This window comes from Aptenodytes patagonicus, chromosome 8 (assembly GCF_965638725.1).
Source record: "Aptenodytes patagonicus chromosome 8, bAptPat1.pri.cur, whole genome shotgun sequence".
NCBI classification, from domain to species: Eukaryota; Metazoa; Chordata; class Aves; order Sphenisciformes; family Spheniscidae; genus Aptenodytes; species Aptenodytes patagonicus.
In genome coordinates, this window is record NC_134956.1 from 13,362,575 (window position 1) to 13,377,814 (window position 15,240).

At 43.1% G+C, this 15,240-nt stretch overlaps 1 protein-coding gene across 1 annotated transcript in view; it reads left to right on the plus strand.

Annotated features, from left to right (window-relative positions):
* The first annotated feature begins 828 nt into the window (after window positions 1-828).
* LOC143164172 (netrin-4-like) overlaps window positions 829-15,240 on the plus strand; it is a 55,922-nt gene continuing 41,510 nt past the window's right edge. Inside the window, exons 1-2 of the mRNA XM_076346417.1 lie at window positions 829-1,860; window positions 8,747-9,288. Coding sequence (XP_076202532.1) covers window positions 1,794-1,860; window positions 8,747-9,288 — 609 coding nt within the window. The 5' untranslated portion in view covers window positions 829-1,793. The remainder of the gene's footprint in view (window positions 1,861-8,746; window positions 9,289-15,240) is intronic.

Genomic DNA, 15,240 nt, shown 5'->3' on the forward strand with positions numbered 1-15,240 from the left:
AGGCACAAGTCCCCTTGCCGTCCCAGCTCACGCCTGCGATCATGGAAAGAAACCCGTCGCATCCGCCCGTTTGTGCACCGTGTGAGCCACACCTGAAAACCCCAAAGCCACCCCGCCCTCCCCGCGCTGCGGGGCTGCCCTGTGGGTGCCTTGGGCGGGGGCTGTGTCCCCGGGGCGCCGGGCAGCGCCCCGCTGCAGGGCAGGTGTCATGTGCCGGGCGGCCTGGCAGAGGGTGCTGCAGGGACAGCAGGCAGCGGGCGGGCTGCGCCGGCTGCCCCCGCCCTGCGCGCACACACACACACACACACACACGCGCGCGCGCGCGCGCACACGCGCTCACACACGCACACGCGCGCACACACACAGAAACACGCACGCACACGCGCATAAACGCACACACGCACACGCACGCACCGGCTCCGGGAGGGGAAGGTGCGGCTGGGAAACAACGCCTGCATCTGAGCGCAGCAAGGACCAGCCCAGCCGACGAGGAGGTGCGGAACCGACCCATCCTCCTCCTCCTCCTCCACCCTAAAAAAAAAAAAAAAAAAAAAAAAAAAAAGCACATATAAAGAACAGGAAGAAGATCACATGTTATAATAATCCCCTTTGCAGCCAGACAGGACCAGAGAGGAGAACTGCCCGGTTAGGACTGAGGGATGTGCTAGAGCCTGAAGGGGAGGCAGAGACAAAACTTGCAGATAACTAACCAGCCCTCGGGAGGGAAGGAAACCCCCAGCCCTAAGCCTTGCTGTAGCAGGAGGGTGGAAGGATCCTCCAGCTCCCCCCCCCCTCCCCTTTTTTCCCCTCTCGCCTGGGCGCTGGGCATTGCACCTCCACCCCAGGAGAGCAGCCCCCAGCCCGAGCCTGCCCTCCTGCCCCTCCCCGTGAACCGCAGCCCCTAAATCGCGGCCAGTAGCCGCGGTCCAGCGGCAGAGACGGCAAGGGATTTCCCAGGCACCGGCACCGGCGAGCTGGCGTTGGGTTTGTTTTTTACTCTTATCCCCCGGCGCTCGCTGTGTGAAGCAAATCCCTTGGAGGTGGGGGAGAAGTGGCTTCCGTGACAGCGGAGGGAGGAGGGAAATAAAATAAAATAAAACAAACCAAAATAAAAAGAGAGAAGAGCCAAGAAAGCACTTGCTTCTCATCATCTCTCAGGGAGAAACGCCAACTCTGTTCTTCTTATGACCCTCTGCTGCAAGGAGCAAAGGGAAAGAAGGCACTGGGGTAGACCTCCTAACAAAGCAGGGTTCACGCTGCCCGGACCCCATCGCTACCCCGTTTAGCTGCAGGCTGCGGGAGGTGCGAGGAGGGTAGGGAAGGTTGCCAGGGGGAACCCAGGCAAAGCCAAAACGAAGCTCCACCAAAAGCAAGGAGCAGAAATGAAAGTTTCGAAATAGCATCCAAACAACCGCAAAGGACCGGACCAAAGAGAGCTCTCCGCGTCGCATCAGCCCTCGATGGTGCATTCCAGGGGCTGCATCAGGGATGTGAACGTCCCCGGCCCGCTGCATGGAGAGGGGTAAAGACACAGAAAATCCTTGTTATTTATTTATTTATTGGAAGCAATGTATGGGTGACACCCAGAAGGCATCTGAGCCCTGAAAAAAAAAAAACCAAACACCTCTGGACCCAAACGAGAACAAGAAGAATGAGACAGCAGCCTTGACCCCTGCACTGAGAGGAAGGTGAGCAGAAAGAAAGAAAATACAGAAAAGCCATGCAAGCACCAAACCTGTAGATTACTGCAGCTCCTTTTTGCTTCACTGAGGACAGATATTTTACTGACAGCCATGCAGCATAAAGGCATCATGCTGATTGTGTTCTTGGAATATTTTATTTCTGGCCATGGGGAAGCAGGTAAGCAAAATAAATCAATATTGCCATTCATGAAACAATTTATCCTAAGTTTAGCAAGGGGAAAGGGGATAGAAATCAGGTCTGTTTGTTAAAAAAAAAGTATGTCAACATCTTTATGTTAGATTGCATTTTTATAAGGAATCTGGGTTAGTCAATATATACAAATGTTTCTTATTCCCTGCAATTCACAGCTTTATAGCTCAGCCTCCTCCCAAAGACTTATAATAGGATGTACAGTTTCATACATCCTTAAAAGAAAAAAGTGTATTATTTTTGTGAACGAAAGAAAAGTAAGAGAAAGAAAGAGGTAGATGAATTGAGTTATGCTGGATATTTGTTTCGAGAGTGAAACGCTGCCTTCCTAGGAAGGACAAGAGTGAAATGACAACATCCTTGGACAGCATCACTGTAGAAATTTGAATTGTTCTGTTAACTTCATTTTGCATCATTAAAAGACAGAGACGCTGTTTAGGAATTACTATTTATCCAAGACAGTCCATTCATTCAGTGTATTCCCTGACTTAACAGTTAACATGCAGTGGACAAGATTAAATTAGCATTAGAGAGAAAATGGATTAGGACAGAAAGAGAAGTTGATCAGTTGTGTGTGTATATGTGGGTGTACAAATAAGCATATATAGGAATGATACAGCTGTAATGGTATTTACATAGGGTCCTAAAAATACCTGGATTATGATGGAGACAAATTCCTTAAGGGAAAGGAAGCAAAGCATTAGATTGTTTTCCTCTTGCTGTGGTTTAATACATCTTTAAGTTTAAAAGGGATGAATTATGTAGATCAGGTCAGAAAAACCAACATTGTATATCATATAGCCATGCATTGATAAAACAACAATACATCCTTGGTTACTTTTCCTTTGAGATACTGGCTTGGGATCTCTCTTTCTGTACAGGAAAGTATACCAGTGGTTTAAATTTCACCTGCGTGCTCAGAGTATTAGGACAGGAACAACACTCTACGTGCAGTGATTTGAAAGCGACCAAAGTGTTCAGCTACCCTGCAAGCTCCAGTAAAGTCAAAGGCAGATCAGGTGGCTTCAGCTCAGATTATTCCCCAGCTAGAACCTTTTTGATAACCTAGACATCAGATTTCCATAACTGCAAGAGTTATTTTCTTAAAAACTGAAAACAGCTCATGAATTTACAATCCTGTCATTATCCAGTGGCTCATTTGGGAGAAAGGCTGGCTATCACAACCTTACAGGGAATGAGTGGAGGGAGGACATGGTACCTTAGTCCTCTTAGTGTCTTATCTTGGGCATTCACTAGTTTCCCAGGCTAGGACTCTCCCTGTAGGATACATATGCTGATAAATAGCACAGAAAGGTTACAGAGATGTCTTGTAAAGTTGCTGATACTGTTGCGGAAAGCAGCCTGTTACAAACTCACCTAAATTTGCTCTGCATCCAATTCACAAAGTGAAAATGAATCTTCAAGGAAATGCAGCCCACAGCTGACTGCTTGGAAAGTGAATTTGAGGGGAGGGAGTGTGTTCTGGATGGAGCTAAACACACTTAGAATAATGGTGAAGGACATAGTGAATAACAGAAAAATAATTGGATAATGAAGGTGATGACGCTAAGGATTCAATATCACTTTAAATAAATATACGTTGCTTGGTCAAAAGGTTGCACAAACCATCAGCCTGTAAAAGCACAAGGGTTACCTGTTCATTTTTAATTCCTTTTTTTTTTTTTTTAGAAGCAATATAAAAATCTTGAATTAACCTTGAATCTTTACAGGTCCTGTTGCAGGCAGGGTCAGTACTGTTCAGACTAAGGTTAGTTCAGACAGTGTTTAGCCACTCTTGGAAGTCTCAGCCTTTTCTTGAGCAGAGAGGTGTACAGGGAAGTATGGTTTTGACATACTTTATTAGCCTACACAGTAAACTCCCTTTTCAGCCCTATAGTTGGTCCCTCCTGGTCAGAAGTGAAACAAATTGATTGGGCAGTTGTGTGGGGGTACATGAAGTACAATATTTGTGGGGACTACAATATTTGCCTTCTGCCATCTCTGTGCAGAGAGGACAGTCTGGGTTGTCAAGATTGGCTCCTTAGATCTTTAAATATAATGCCAAGGGGGGGGGGGGGGGGGGGGGGGGGGGAAATTAGTGGTTAGGTTGGAGTAGTCACCTAGGTTTTATATTGCAAGATGTGACACTTGGGTGATCCTTCCCCTAGTCTTATGCAGGTGGAGGGCGTTATTCCCCTCAAATAAACTCTGCAGTGGTCTGAAAACTCTTGCATATTGGGACAGTTAACGGGACTGACAACAGTTTGGGCTCTTGCTTCAGCCCTGGCCGGCCCAGACCTCCCAGGGTAGTAGCATCCCCGGGGAGCAGTGCCTGGGCCAGCTCTCCTCCTGATGGCAGCCCTCCAAAAGGGGGCGTGGTATGGTTAAAAATGGCCATTTCTAGCACCAAGCTTAAAATCAATTGCAGAACCTGATTATCAGCAGGGTTTGGTTTCCTCTGGTCTGGGGTTATTCAGCTCATCTGCAAAGGAAGCTGTAGGTGTTGGAGCGCACCCTTGTTCCAGGAGGGATGCGGGCAGGCAGACTGCAACTGGCCACAAAGGAAGAGAGCCCAGACCTGGGATCTTACTCTTCTGTCCATGCCTCAGGTCATGGAGGCAGCTTGGTTTCGTAGCATATTCAGAACTTCACCTCTTGGGTATTTATGAAGGCTGGCTCATTAGCTCCAGTTATCAGGGCTATTTTAGTGCAGAAATACATCAGGCTATTCATAAATGGATGAAGACTTGTCAAACTTATTGCATGTCGGCCCCATATAAACCAAAGGATTGTATAGCACTTCTGTTGTAACCAGCATTAAGGGGTAAAGTTCTAGGTCTGATTAATAAAAAACTTGAGCAACTCAAGTCCCCAGGGTGGTTAGTTTTAAAAGAACATTTAAAAGTTTTTGGTTGTTAAAAGTTAAACAGATCTAGAACAAGTGAAATCCAGGTTGAACATACATGCTGAAGCTGCTCCATCAAAAACATAGCAGAAGATGCCCAAAGGTTTCAGTATTTACATGTTGCTCAGAACTGTGAAATTTGCTCTCCTGTCTCACTGTAGGACACTTGAACACACAAAATCGTAAGTTTGCATATGGAAAAGAAATAAAAATTCCAATTCAAATCACTCAGAAAATATTAGGCATCTTTCCAGTCACATTAGCAGGCTTTGACTGAATTGCCATATGACCTTTCTTCTGTCGGGTCCCCAATGGAGGGTGAAAAAAAACCGAAAAAAAAATTGAACCTGTTTTTAGTTAATGTCTACAATGTTCTGTTGCATTACAAGGCTCTGAAATAAGAGATCTCTGTTTGAAATGGTGTCCCAGGAATATCAATAGTATGACCTCCCTTGAACTGTATGATTTCCTAATCATCGGATAACACCATTGTTATAACATGTGCCGGGCATGTGCCATTGACCTGCCACTTTGTGACACAGCTCTGAGGGACCAGAAAACAAACAAATAAATTAATCATACCATTTATGGAGCCAAGTCATCCTCCATGGAGTAAAAGCTAATCAACTTCATAATAACATGCAGTGCCCATGCACAATCAAACTGTTTAGTTCTTTATGAATTATTCAATGAGTCCTCCTGGCAGTTGGGGTAAGCTGTTTGTTCGCTTGGCTGCTGTTTCCCTTCTGCAGCGGTCCCCCCTTGCTGTCCAGATTCAACATTTCATGTTGTTTCCACAGAATCAGTGAGTGATGGATAGGCTACACTATCCTTGTGGCCAAGCAATGTTCTGCCAGTTGATTTCTTTAAATGCAAAGCTTTTAATCGACTGCAGATTTTGTTTTCCAATCTCCCTCCTTCTCTCAAACTCCCTTCTGCTAATTTGCACTTTGTTCTTCTCCCATTTTCCTAATGACACAGCAGTTCAGACAGGAACTGTTTATTGATGTTGCTGCATTAGCAGGCAGAGCAGATAAACCTTCTTGTGACTGTTGTTCATGAGAACAACCATGTTTTTCTTCCTATTCCAGGTTCAGATAAAAACAGCTGAAAAACTCAATACAAGACTAATAGCCCATTTATGGAAAATATAAAAAGCAGCCATTCCCTTTAAAAAATGTTTCCTTTTTTACTTTCTCACATTCTTGTCTGCAAAGCTTCCCCTATATAACTCCCTAAATTTAGAACTCCATTTCCTCTATGAAAGCTTCAGTGGTGTGATCCATCAATAGAGATGGACTTTCTTTTCATTACATGGTATATTTATCCATAATCCAATAGCATTTGTAACATAGACCCATTCTTAACCAAAACTAAGTAACCTGACTCTTAGTCAGAGCTAATGCTTGTTCAAAGCTCAGTTGTAAGACAGTCCCACTTAAATTCTCTGGAGGCAAAGATGACACCTTTCTGCAGCACTGAGCAAAATCAGTTAATATCCAATCTACTTTAAACAGAAATTGCTGTGCTTTCCGTATTTCCAGTAATTTTTACCAAATAGCTTGGACATGAACATGAACCTAAATGCCACTTCCAAAGACATTCTTGAGGCATGCAGTTGTAGCTCATTATATTTTTGCTGACCTGCAAGGATAGATTTATCTTTATTTCAAGAATTCTGCATGACTCAGTGAAATTCACCCTCCAGAGCAGACAACAATTTGGAATTTCAGATGCTCTGCAAAAAGGAGGAAGCTCTAAAGAACTTTTGTGGAAACCCGAGTCCTTTCTCAGAACAAAAAGACTCGGACAAATTGCAAGGAACGTCCCAGATAAAATCTCTGAAGCTCCTGGTGTTCCCCTGTAGCTGTATTAGACTCAGATGGAATAAGAAGTTCATAATCAGAAAGAAAATACATTGAAATGGTCACCAAGCAGTCAGGATGCTGTGAGGGCTCAGTGGAGGATCTCCAGTAGTGCTAAGAATCACCTGCTCGGGAGCAAAGAACAGAACTGATAGACCCAAACATCCCTATCTTCTCTCCTTTCCGCTCCAGCTGACTTTACAACTCCTCCTCTCTCATGAAAATTCATCTCTGTGCTGGCACAGGGACTGGCGGTGGGACTGAGGAGGGGCAGCTTTCACTCCTTCGATGTGAGGACTATTAGGTGCACGTGTAATTCAGGCACTGCTGCCCTCTAAGGTCTGCCAGTCTCCTAGGACTTCACTGGGATACTAAAAAAAATCTTGGCCAGCCCATTCCAGCCACTGGTGGAAGACAACCTCCACCAGGAGGAAACCTAGTGTGTCCCCAGACACCCCCTCTTTCCTTGAGGCTGCTGCTTACAATGCCTATAAGGCAAACACACATTAAGTCCAAGTTCCTTTGAAGGTGGCTTCCACCTGTTTCTTAGAGTAGTCAAGAGCATTTTTGGATGATTTGCTTCCTTGCTATGTGAAGTCTAAGATTACCTTATGCTCTATGTAAGCTAAAATGGCACACACCATTGGTCAATGGGATTCAGTGGACGTGCAGCAACTTTGTTTTGTGTCCTGATCCTGGGAAGCAAAATGCATGAGGTGTTTTCCAAAACAATGTCTATCTCTGACCTTTCTTTCTGGCCTGTGCAGAAATGTCACTAAGGAACTAAGGACAGAAGCAACTCAGAGGCAAAACTGTGCATGCTGGACACATTTTTTCACCTTAAACATTCCTTTTGGAAAGAAGGACATCAGTTTCATCCAACTACATTTACGATTTGAGTATTTTTATAAAGCTGAATTAGAGAGTTTTCTTTGACCTAACTTGATTTTAAAACTAATTTTGCCTGAGGAAAGGCTGAATATAAACCGAGTAGAGATTTTAAAATTTGACCTAGAATGTTGAACTAACAGCTGACCTTTGAACTGCTCCTAGATTACCCAGGGTTTACGGTCATCCTATGTTTCATTGGGAGGGTCATTTCCTGTAGGACTTACATCCAGTCATCTGACTTGTGACCTCTTGGATTAGATTTATGACCTTGCAAGGTCAGTCTTTAACTCCTTCTAGACTGTTAAGTTGCAAAGAGAACACTGTATGTCATTAGAAAAGCAGTTTTCTCCAGTACGGTAATAAGGTTTTGAAATGACCTTTAATTCCAGTGTCACAAGATGCTACTGATTTCCAAACAATATTAAGACTTTGTAGTTATCCCTACCTTTTCTTAATTCAGAAATAAGTAGATATATACATTGAAGATACCAAAAATTTGCCAGTATTTGCAAACTTGGCGAACAGAATATAGTCACCTACCTCCATGTCAAGGTATTTAAACAGAAGAGAGACTTGATTTTCAGCTCTGCTAAGTATTAACAACTCCAGCTGATCTCAATAGGAGCAGTAGAAACTCAACACCCCTCAAAATTATGCCAGTAATGCATAACTATAGAAATAGATGCTTTCTTTTTGTGTTTGTATGTGTAATTAGTGTCTGTAATTTGTTGGGCAGGAATCATCTCTTTTCTTAATGTATCTACAGTGTATAGTACAGTTTGACTTTGCTTTCTGATAACAATGAAAATAAATGCATTGAATAGATTCAGTCCTCAGATACAGAGCTTTACTAGAGTGAAAGTAAGAAAACACAGGATTTCTGTGGTTAAACATAAAATTCAATAGGCCAACACAACTGCATTTTCAACAGAAATCAAAGTTAAGCGCCATAAGCATGAGTTTTCTAAAGACCTCAGTTTCTGAGTTAGGCACCAAAAAACAAGGACTAGATTTATTGAGAAACTCCCTCCAAACTTTGTGTGAAAAGATGAAGTAGCTCTCCTTAGAAGGAGTCCTCTTGGATGTCAATCCCCAGATGAGGACTCCAAACATTTGCATGGTCACCTGTGTTACAGCCTGAGAACTATTTGAGAAATTCTACTTAGTTGTGTTTCTTTTGCCTGTCTTTCAGATCCCATGAGGCTACGAGCCTTCCGCTGTAATGGCCGTTCTTGCAACCCTCCAGTGGGAAACCTTGCAACAGGGAGGACACCAGTCACTCTCACCACGTGTGGCCAGAACAGTACAGAGCTGTACTGCTTCTACCCAGACCAGAATCTCCTCCATCAGGTCTCCTATGGCTGTGGGCAGCCTCGCTGCACCAAATGCAATGCCAACCAGCCTGATAACTCCCATCTCCCTTCTGACATGACAGATGATTTCTTTGCAAACCCCATCTCCTGGTGGCAGTCTGCCCAAGGGGTACACAGGGAAGAAATCAGACTGGACTTTGAAACAGAATTCTACCTGACCCATGTCATTGCTGTGTTCAAGTCACCTCGCCCAGCTGCGATGGTGTTGGAAAGATCCCAGGACTATGGGCAGACTTGGAGGCCCTACAAGTATTTCTCTGTCAACTGTACAGCGACTTTTGGGCTCCAGGATGATCTCACTGAGGAGGGCTCCATGTGCACTTCCAGGTATTCAGATGCAGTGCCCTGCACCAGAGGAGAGGTAAGCAATAGCTGAGGTTTGGACTAAGTTTAATGTCAAACAGCTGAAAACTAGCTGTAAATTGGAGAGTATGTGCTCAAAGAGATACTGTGCATATAGATTAAGAAAGGTAGCCCATCCCCAAAGGCTTTGGGTTAAGAAAATAAAGGGGAAGAAGAAGAGAAATTATATATCAATAAAAATGAATGGAAATGCTTTAACAAATTTCTTTTATGACAGTTCCACAGGATAGGATTAACATTGCCTAATTTTACATTGCAGATGCTAATAACTGAACTAGAATTCCAACAAGTAGACGTAGGGAAATACACATTTGTACAGTCTGATTTATCCAAACTTTTCCTACTTTAGGATGACATGAACTGCATGGTCTTTCTTTTTCTTCTCCATATAAAAAAAGTCCTAGATGATTGGGTTACTTCTAAATACGTCCTTCCCCTAAGTTTAATGTAACTTTTCTTGCTGGGGGTGACTGCTCTGATTGTATCAAGCCATAGGCTCCAGAAATGAAACCGTTTAGAAACAGGGAGTGGAAGTGAGCAGCCAGATTTCACTATTCAACAGTGGGAAAAGGTCCTCCCTTGGTATGAATATTCTGATGTGCTATTAAACATATGCAGAAGGCTTTCTTTTAAGATAAATGTACAATTGCTCTGATAAATTCCTCTGATAAGAACATTAACAACTGCTTAGTAATCAGATACTTAGTTTAGTTATACTCCTTTTCATTCATCAATCTTGAAAGAGTTTAGATGGGAAAGATGGTAAATATCATTGGTATCATTTTATAGAGGAGACATAAAGGCACAAAGGGAGACTACAAGACATTCCTATAGTCACAACAGAGGCTGGAGTCCTTTCACTTCCTTCAAGAAGTCACAATCCTCTTGGTTTCCCTGTCTGGAAGTGATCATGCAGGTTTGGCAGTAATGCTTTGCTGCAAATTAAGCTCAGGTGTGAGGTGAATGGTCCAGATAGGCTTCAAAAAACACAGTGGTTTCAGCAGTGCACTTCAAAATGCACTTGAGCAGAAAGAAACTAGTGTACTATACCTGAGACAGGGAAACAGCAGTAAGGAGACACTGAGTTCATCTTTGCGCAACAGGCTGGGAAACGTCTCTGCATATTAGAAATCTGGAGCAGATCATCTGACTACTAAACTGTCTCATTCCTGGAGTAGTAATTCTGCTGGTCAGTTATCATGATACATTTAAGTCAAATACATCCAAATGTCTTCTGTAGAGCAATTACAACTTGCCACGTCAATACAGAATCTAGGCAACTAATATAATTTTCCACTCTTGTGTGCCTTCCAATCAAAAATCTGGAAGTACTTTGCAAGATCCATTTAATGATCTTCAGCACACATATAAGGGTCCTGTTGCCGTTTCACAGATGGGGAAAGAGCAGCACAGAAAGGTGAAGTGTTTCATGGTAAAACAGGACAATTCTGACTGAGTAAGGAACAGAATACAGGGTCTGAGGCAAATGCCTTGGCCTTAAATGCAAAACAACTCTTCCTTCTCTAGCACAGTATCCCCTGTTGCCCTGCACTGTGTTGGCTTTTGTGCTTACTTAACCTTGGGGAATATCATTAAGACCATGTGTTGCTGCTACAACAAATCTGAGAAGTGGATGGCAGGAAATCAAATAATAAAACATTCATCCAACACAAGCCTTTGTGATTACAAGTGTCAAAATGATTCTGTCAACTTGGGCAGCAACTACATTGAAAAGAATATGTGTATGCTTAATCAATCTACGCTGTGGTAGTAGATGTTAGAAAACAATAGTAATTGTAAGAACAGTCATATATAGTCATGCGAGGTCATACCCTTGCAGATCCCAAATACTTTCATGAACTGTTACATGAATTGAATACATACAGAGGTCACTTCCTCCATGGGATGGAGAACTGAAGCTTTAAAGCAGCGCACAGGAATCTGTATGGCAACTTAACAGAGAACAAGACAAATACTGTTTCACAGCACATTAACCCAAAAGGATTCTGAAGTTCTGGACAGACTTTATAGAGACCTCTTAATCAATCCATGAAATGCCACTATGGCAAGGGTGCAAAAGCATCAGGCTTTTCAGGTCAGCAATATGACACAGCAGATTCTTTTGTCAGTGAAAATAAAGGAAGGCAGAGTGTAGTTATTTAAAGTGATACCTGATCAGATTTGCCTGAGTGACACTGCTACTCTTACTACAAGTCTCACAGCAGCTTTGCCCATGCATCTCAGAACTGCAATTTTAAACCTTATTTTAAACATGTCACAAATGTCACCAGGGCATCCCCTCAAGCACTGACTCACAACTGACTTGAAGGAAGCTGACTGAATCCCCACCACTACTTTCTGCAGTGTTCTCTGCTTTTTCACCTCCACTCTGACCTATCCAATTACTGATTCTGGCTAAGCCTTGGATTGCTGAGGAGCTCAAATCACAAGCTGACAACATTTCTGAAATGATCAAAACCGTTCCAACTTAAATGCTAATTACTGCTCTGAGATAAATGCCAGTTTTCTCTGCTGAGGGGGTTGAAGTCATTTCCACTGCATGACACTCAGGTTTTTCTTGGGCGTTGTCCTATTCACTTGGAGAAGAGACACAAATTCCTTTTTAACAGGGCACAAAAGGAATCAAAAAAAGAGATGGCTTACTAGAACACTTAGGTTTAAAACCCACGTGGGACACATCATGAAACAAGATTTCAGGTCAACTGGCTTGAAATTGGCTTCCAGAACTGAGAATGTAGGTGTGAAAGGAGAAGGTGGTAGAGCTGCAGTAACTTACATGCGTCTATAAACTGAGATGCATCTCCCTGAGTCAGCACACTCTGATGGTCCTCCAAGACCACTGAAAGGAACTTTTCCTGGGAGCATGATGGGAAACTTGGCAGAAGAGAAACTTTTAGGAGACTAGAATGGAAGCAAAAGACATTTGGGTGAGTGATGTGACAAGGTCACAACAGAACATAATGTATCACTTAAGTTAAGGTGTATCCCTTGTCTCTTGTAGATTGTCCCTTATCTTTCACCTCTGACAGGGTCACACATCTCCATTCCATCTCAGATAAGGTACAGCTGAGACAGAAGGTGTCATGCATTGGGGAACAAGTCCTGTAGAAATGCAAGGAGATGACTTCCTAATGTCTCTTTTGCAGTTCTCTTTTACTCCAGCATTTACTAAATCCGTTACTCCTGTTCAGATACAGAGTACTTCTGCAGCTAGAATCTATCTATCTGAGATCCTGGCAATAAACTTGCTTTATTGATGATTTCTGGTCTAGGAGGCAGAGCAATTTATTCACTGCCAATTGCCAACATAATCATTTACTTCAAATGAAGCACCACAAAATCAACACCTAACTTTCTATGCTTATAAACACTTCTCAGTGAAAATCCTCCACTAGCATGTCTTAAGTCCTGACTGGCCTGTTAAGTACCTTATGTTTTGCCTGTTGACTTCTATCACTATAAGAAATTATATATTAAATGGGAAACAAGTGCTTCTAATCTTTATCCTATTCTTAAGGGAGAACATTCTTAACTATTTGTAAGTGAGAATAGTTACTGCTATGCTCATCAGCTTCAGTACGCAAATCTCCAACATAACATCATGAACTAAAACCAACCCCACCTTTTTAAGGTCTGTTCATCTACCGTAAGTGCATCTACAGGCAATGCTTGCACAGAGTCTTATGCATCAACTGAGACCTTTTTTACCTACTTGTCCATCCATCTGTTTTTCTAATTTAAAAACACTGTGCTATATAGTCATGGAGCCTAAAAGCCTAACTCTGGCCCAAATAAAAGGAGAAATTACCACAATGTTGCATCAGATATTAGTGTGACTTACAGTTCAAACATCATATGGGGGAAACAGGGACCAAAATGTTTCAACCTGCATCCTGACAGCACATGCAGTCAAGGATCTGAGAGATTAAGAGCACATTTTTAATAAACTGGAATATCGGGAAATGAAAACAAATGTTCTCCTCCATCGACGATGATGTTTGCATGAAAGGAAGACATTAGCATGCAAAGCGGGGTAGAACACTGACCTGCTTATAACCACCAGACCCAAAAGGAGATCCTTCCCCTATTGGGTCTAGCTAGTGGAAGGGAGTTTTGAATCAAAGGCTGGTTCATTTATGTGAGTGTCTGTGTGACAGATGACACCAATGAAGTGTGATATAATAAACCCATTACTGGAATTCACTGGGGGCTGGAAGAATTGTGTATGCCTGAATTAAGTAACTGGTTTCTATGGCAACATGATAAGTGTGCCTTGCGCAGAAGACCTGTTCATTCTCCGTTTTGTATCCTGTGGTGACCTCTTTAGGGACAGAAGTCCCCAGCAGTGCCTTTTGTCAAAGATGAGTGAACGCGCTTTGTAGCTAAAAGACTTTTAATCACTCTTCTAAATACACTCTGTGAATGCCAGATCAAGACATGTTGTGATGGGATGCAGTTCTGCCTGCTCCAAAAGCCACCAGGTTGTTCAGACAGAAGCCACAGTCAACCCTATGGAAGGCCTTTTCCTCTGCACTGACACTGAAGACCTCTGCTGCCTTTCTCCATCTACAGGGACTCCCTGAGCAACAGTTATGGCAGAGGGGGACCACTTGCACACAGACACCAAACCAGGCCAGGGACAGGGCTCTGTGTGGAATGTATGTCATTCTGTTCCAAGGACCTACATTTTTTGCTGTCTTTTTTCAGGCTTTTCTTTCACTGTATTCATGCCAAACCTTTTGATAAAGGAGAATCCCCCGCACACACACACACACCTCATTAAGTGGCAACATCAATAATTCAGGAGGTCACCACTGAGGCTTCAGTGGCTTCTTAAAGGTCTGATCTCATATGGCAGTGGGGTCACTGAAAAGAAACATGCTCAGCACATCACAAGGTTGAATTCCTAGTAGCTAAGATGCAAGGGCAGGGTCTTGCACTGCAGTGAATTGTCCAACAGTCATCAGGACTGGCCTCTCAAAGTTGCATGATGCTCGGGTTATTCCAACTTCCAGCCGGAAAGGATTCCAGGGGGGATTATTCACTAGTGAAGGTAAGCACCCGAATGTTATGACTAGGGCCATCTGTTCAGCATTTAGTTTAACTTGAACTGTGGAGGAGATAGAATGCAGAGGCAAGTTGAGAGGAAGCAGTTAACACCAGCAGTGTAAACAAGCAGATAGCACTGCCAGGCCCTGCTTCCCTGGAGGAAGAATTAAGGGGCTCAAGGATTTGTCTCTGAAGGGAATTTGAACTGACGAGACCAGTCCAGCATTCCCATCCCTGGCAAGTGAACTTCAGGATGGCACCAAGTGTCCTACTCTAACCTGGTTTGTAATGAGCCATTTCAGAGACATTGGGAACCTCACAAACCAGCCAGAAAGACGCAATAGGGGTTTTCTGAGCATTGTTTCTGCATTTCCTGAACATACAAGGCAGCAATATCAAATGAATTTTTCTTCTCACTCTGTTTCATAAAACCTTAGTGGAGTTGCAGCCATGACTTTTTTTTCAAGTCTCAACTGTGAAAAAATTCTTGTCTAAAATGCTATGAATCTTAGAGATTCATTGTTGCAATTTTAAAACTCCAGGCAAAAGAACACTTAACTGTTTGCTCTACAGTTGTCCACACATCACTGTCACGGTGAGACTATACACTTAGCTAAGTCTGTTCATGTGTAAGATTTCAGCCAAGACCTAGAGATGTAAGTGGCTCCACTTATAAGAAATGGATGCTCTCCCATGAGAATACAGCTTGGTTGACATGGGTTGTTTTAACTTTCCCTGACAATTCAGCAGACAGAGTGAAATGAGTCTCCTCGTTCTCAATCCAGTTCCCAGTTGGGCTGTCTGCATCACAGAACTCCTCGTGCCGCCCTTTGCCATTTCAGAGCAAGTATCATTCCTCATAATGAAAAAGGACACTGCA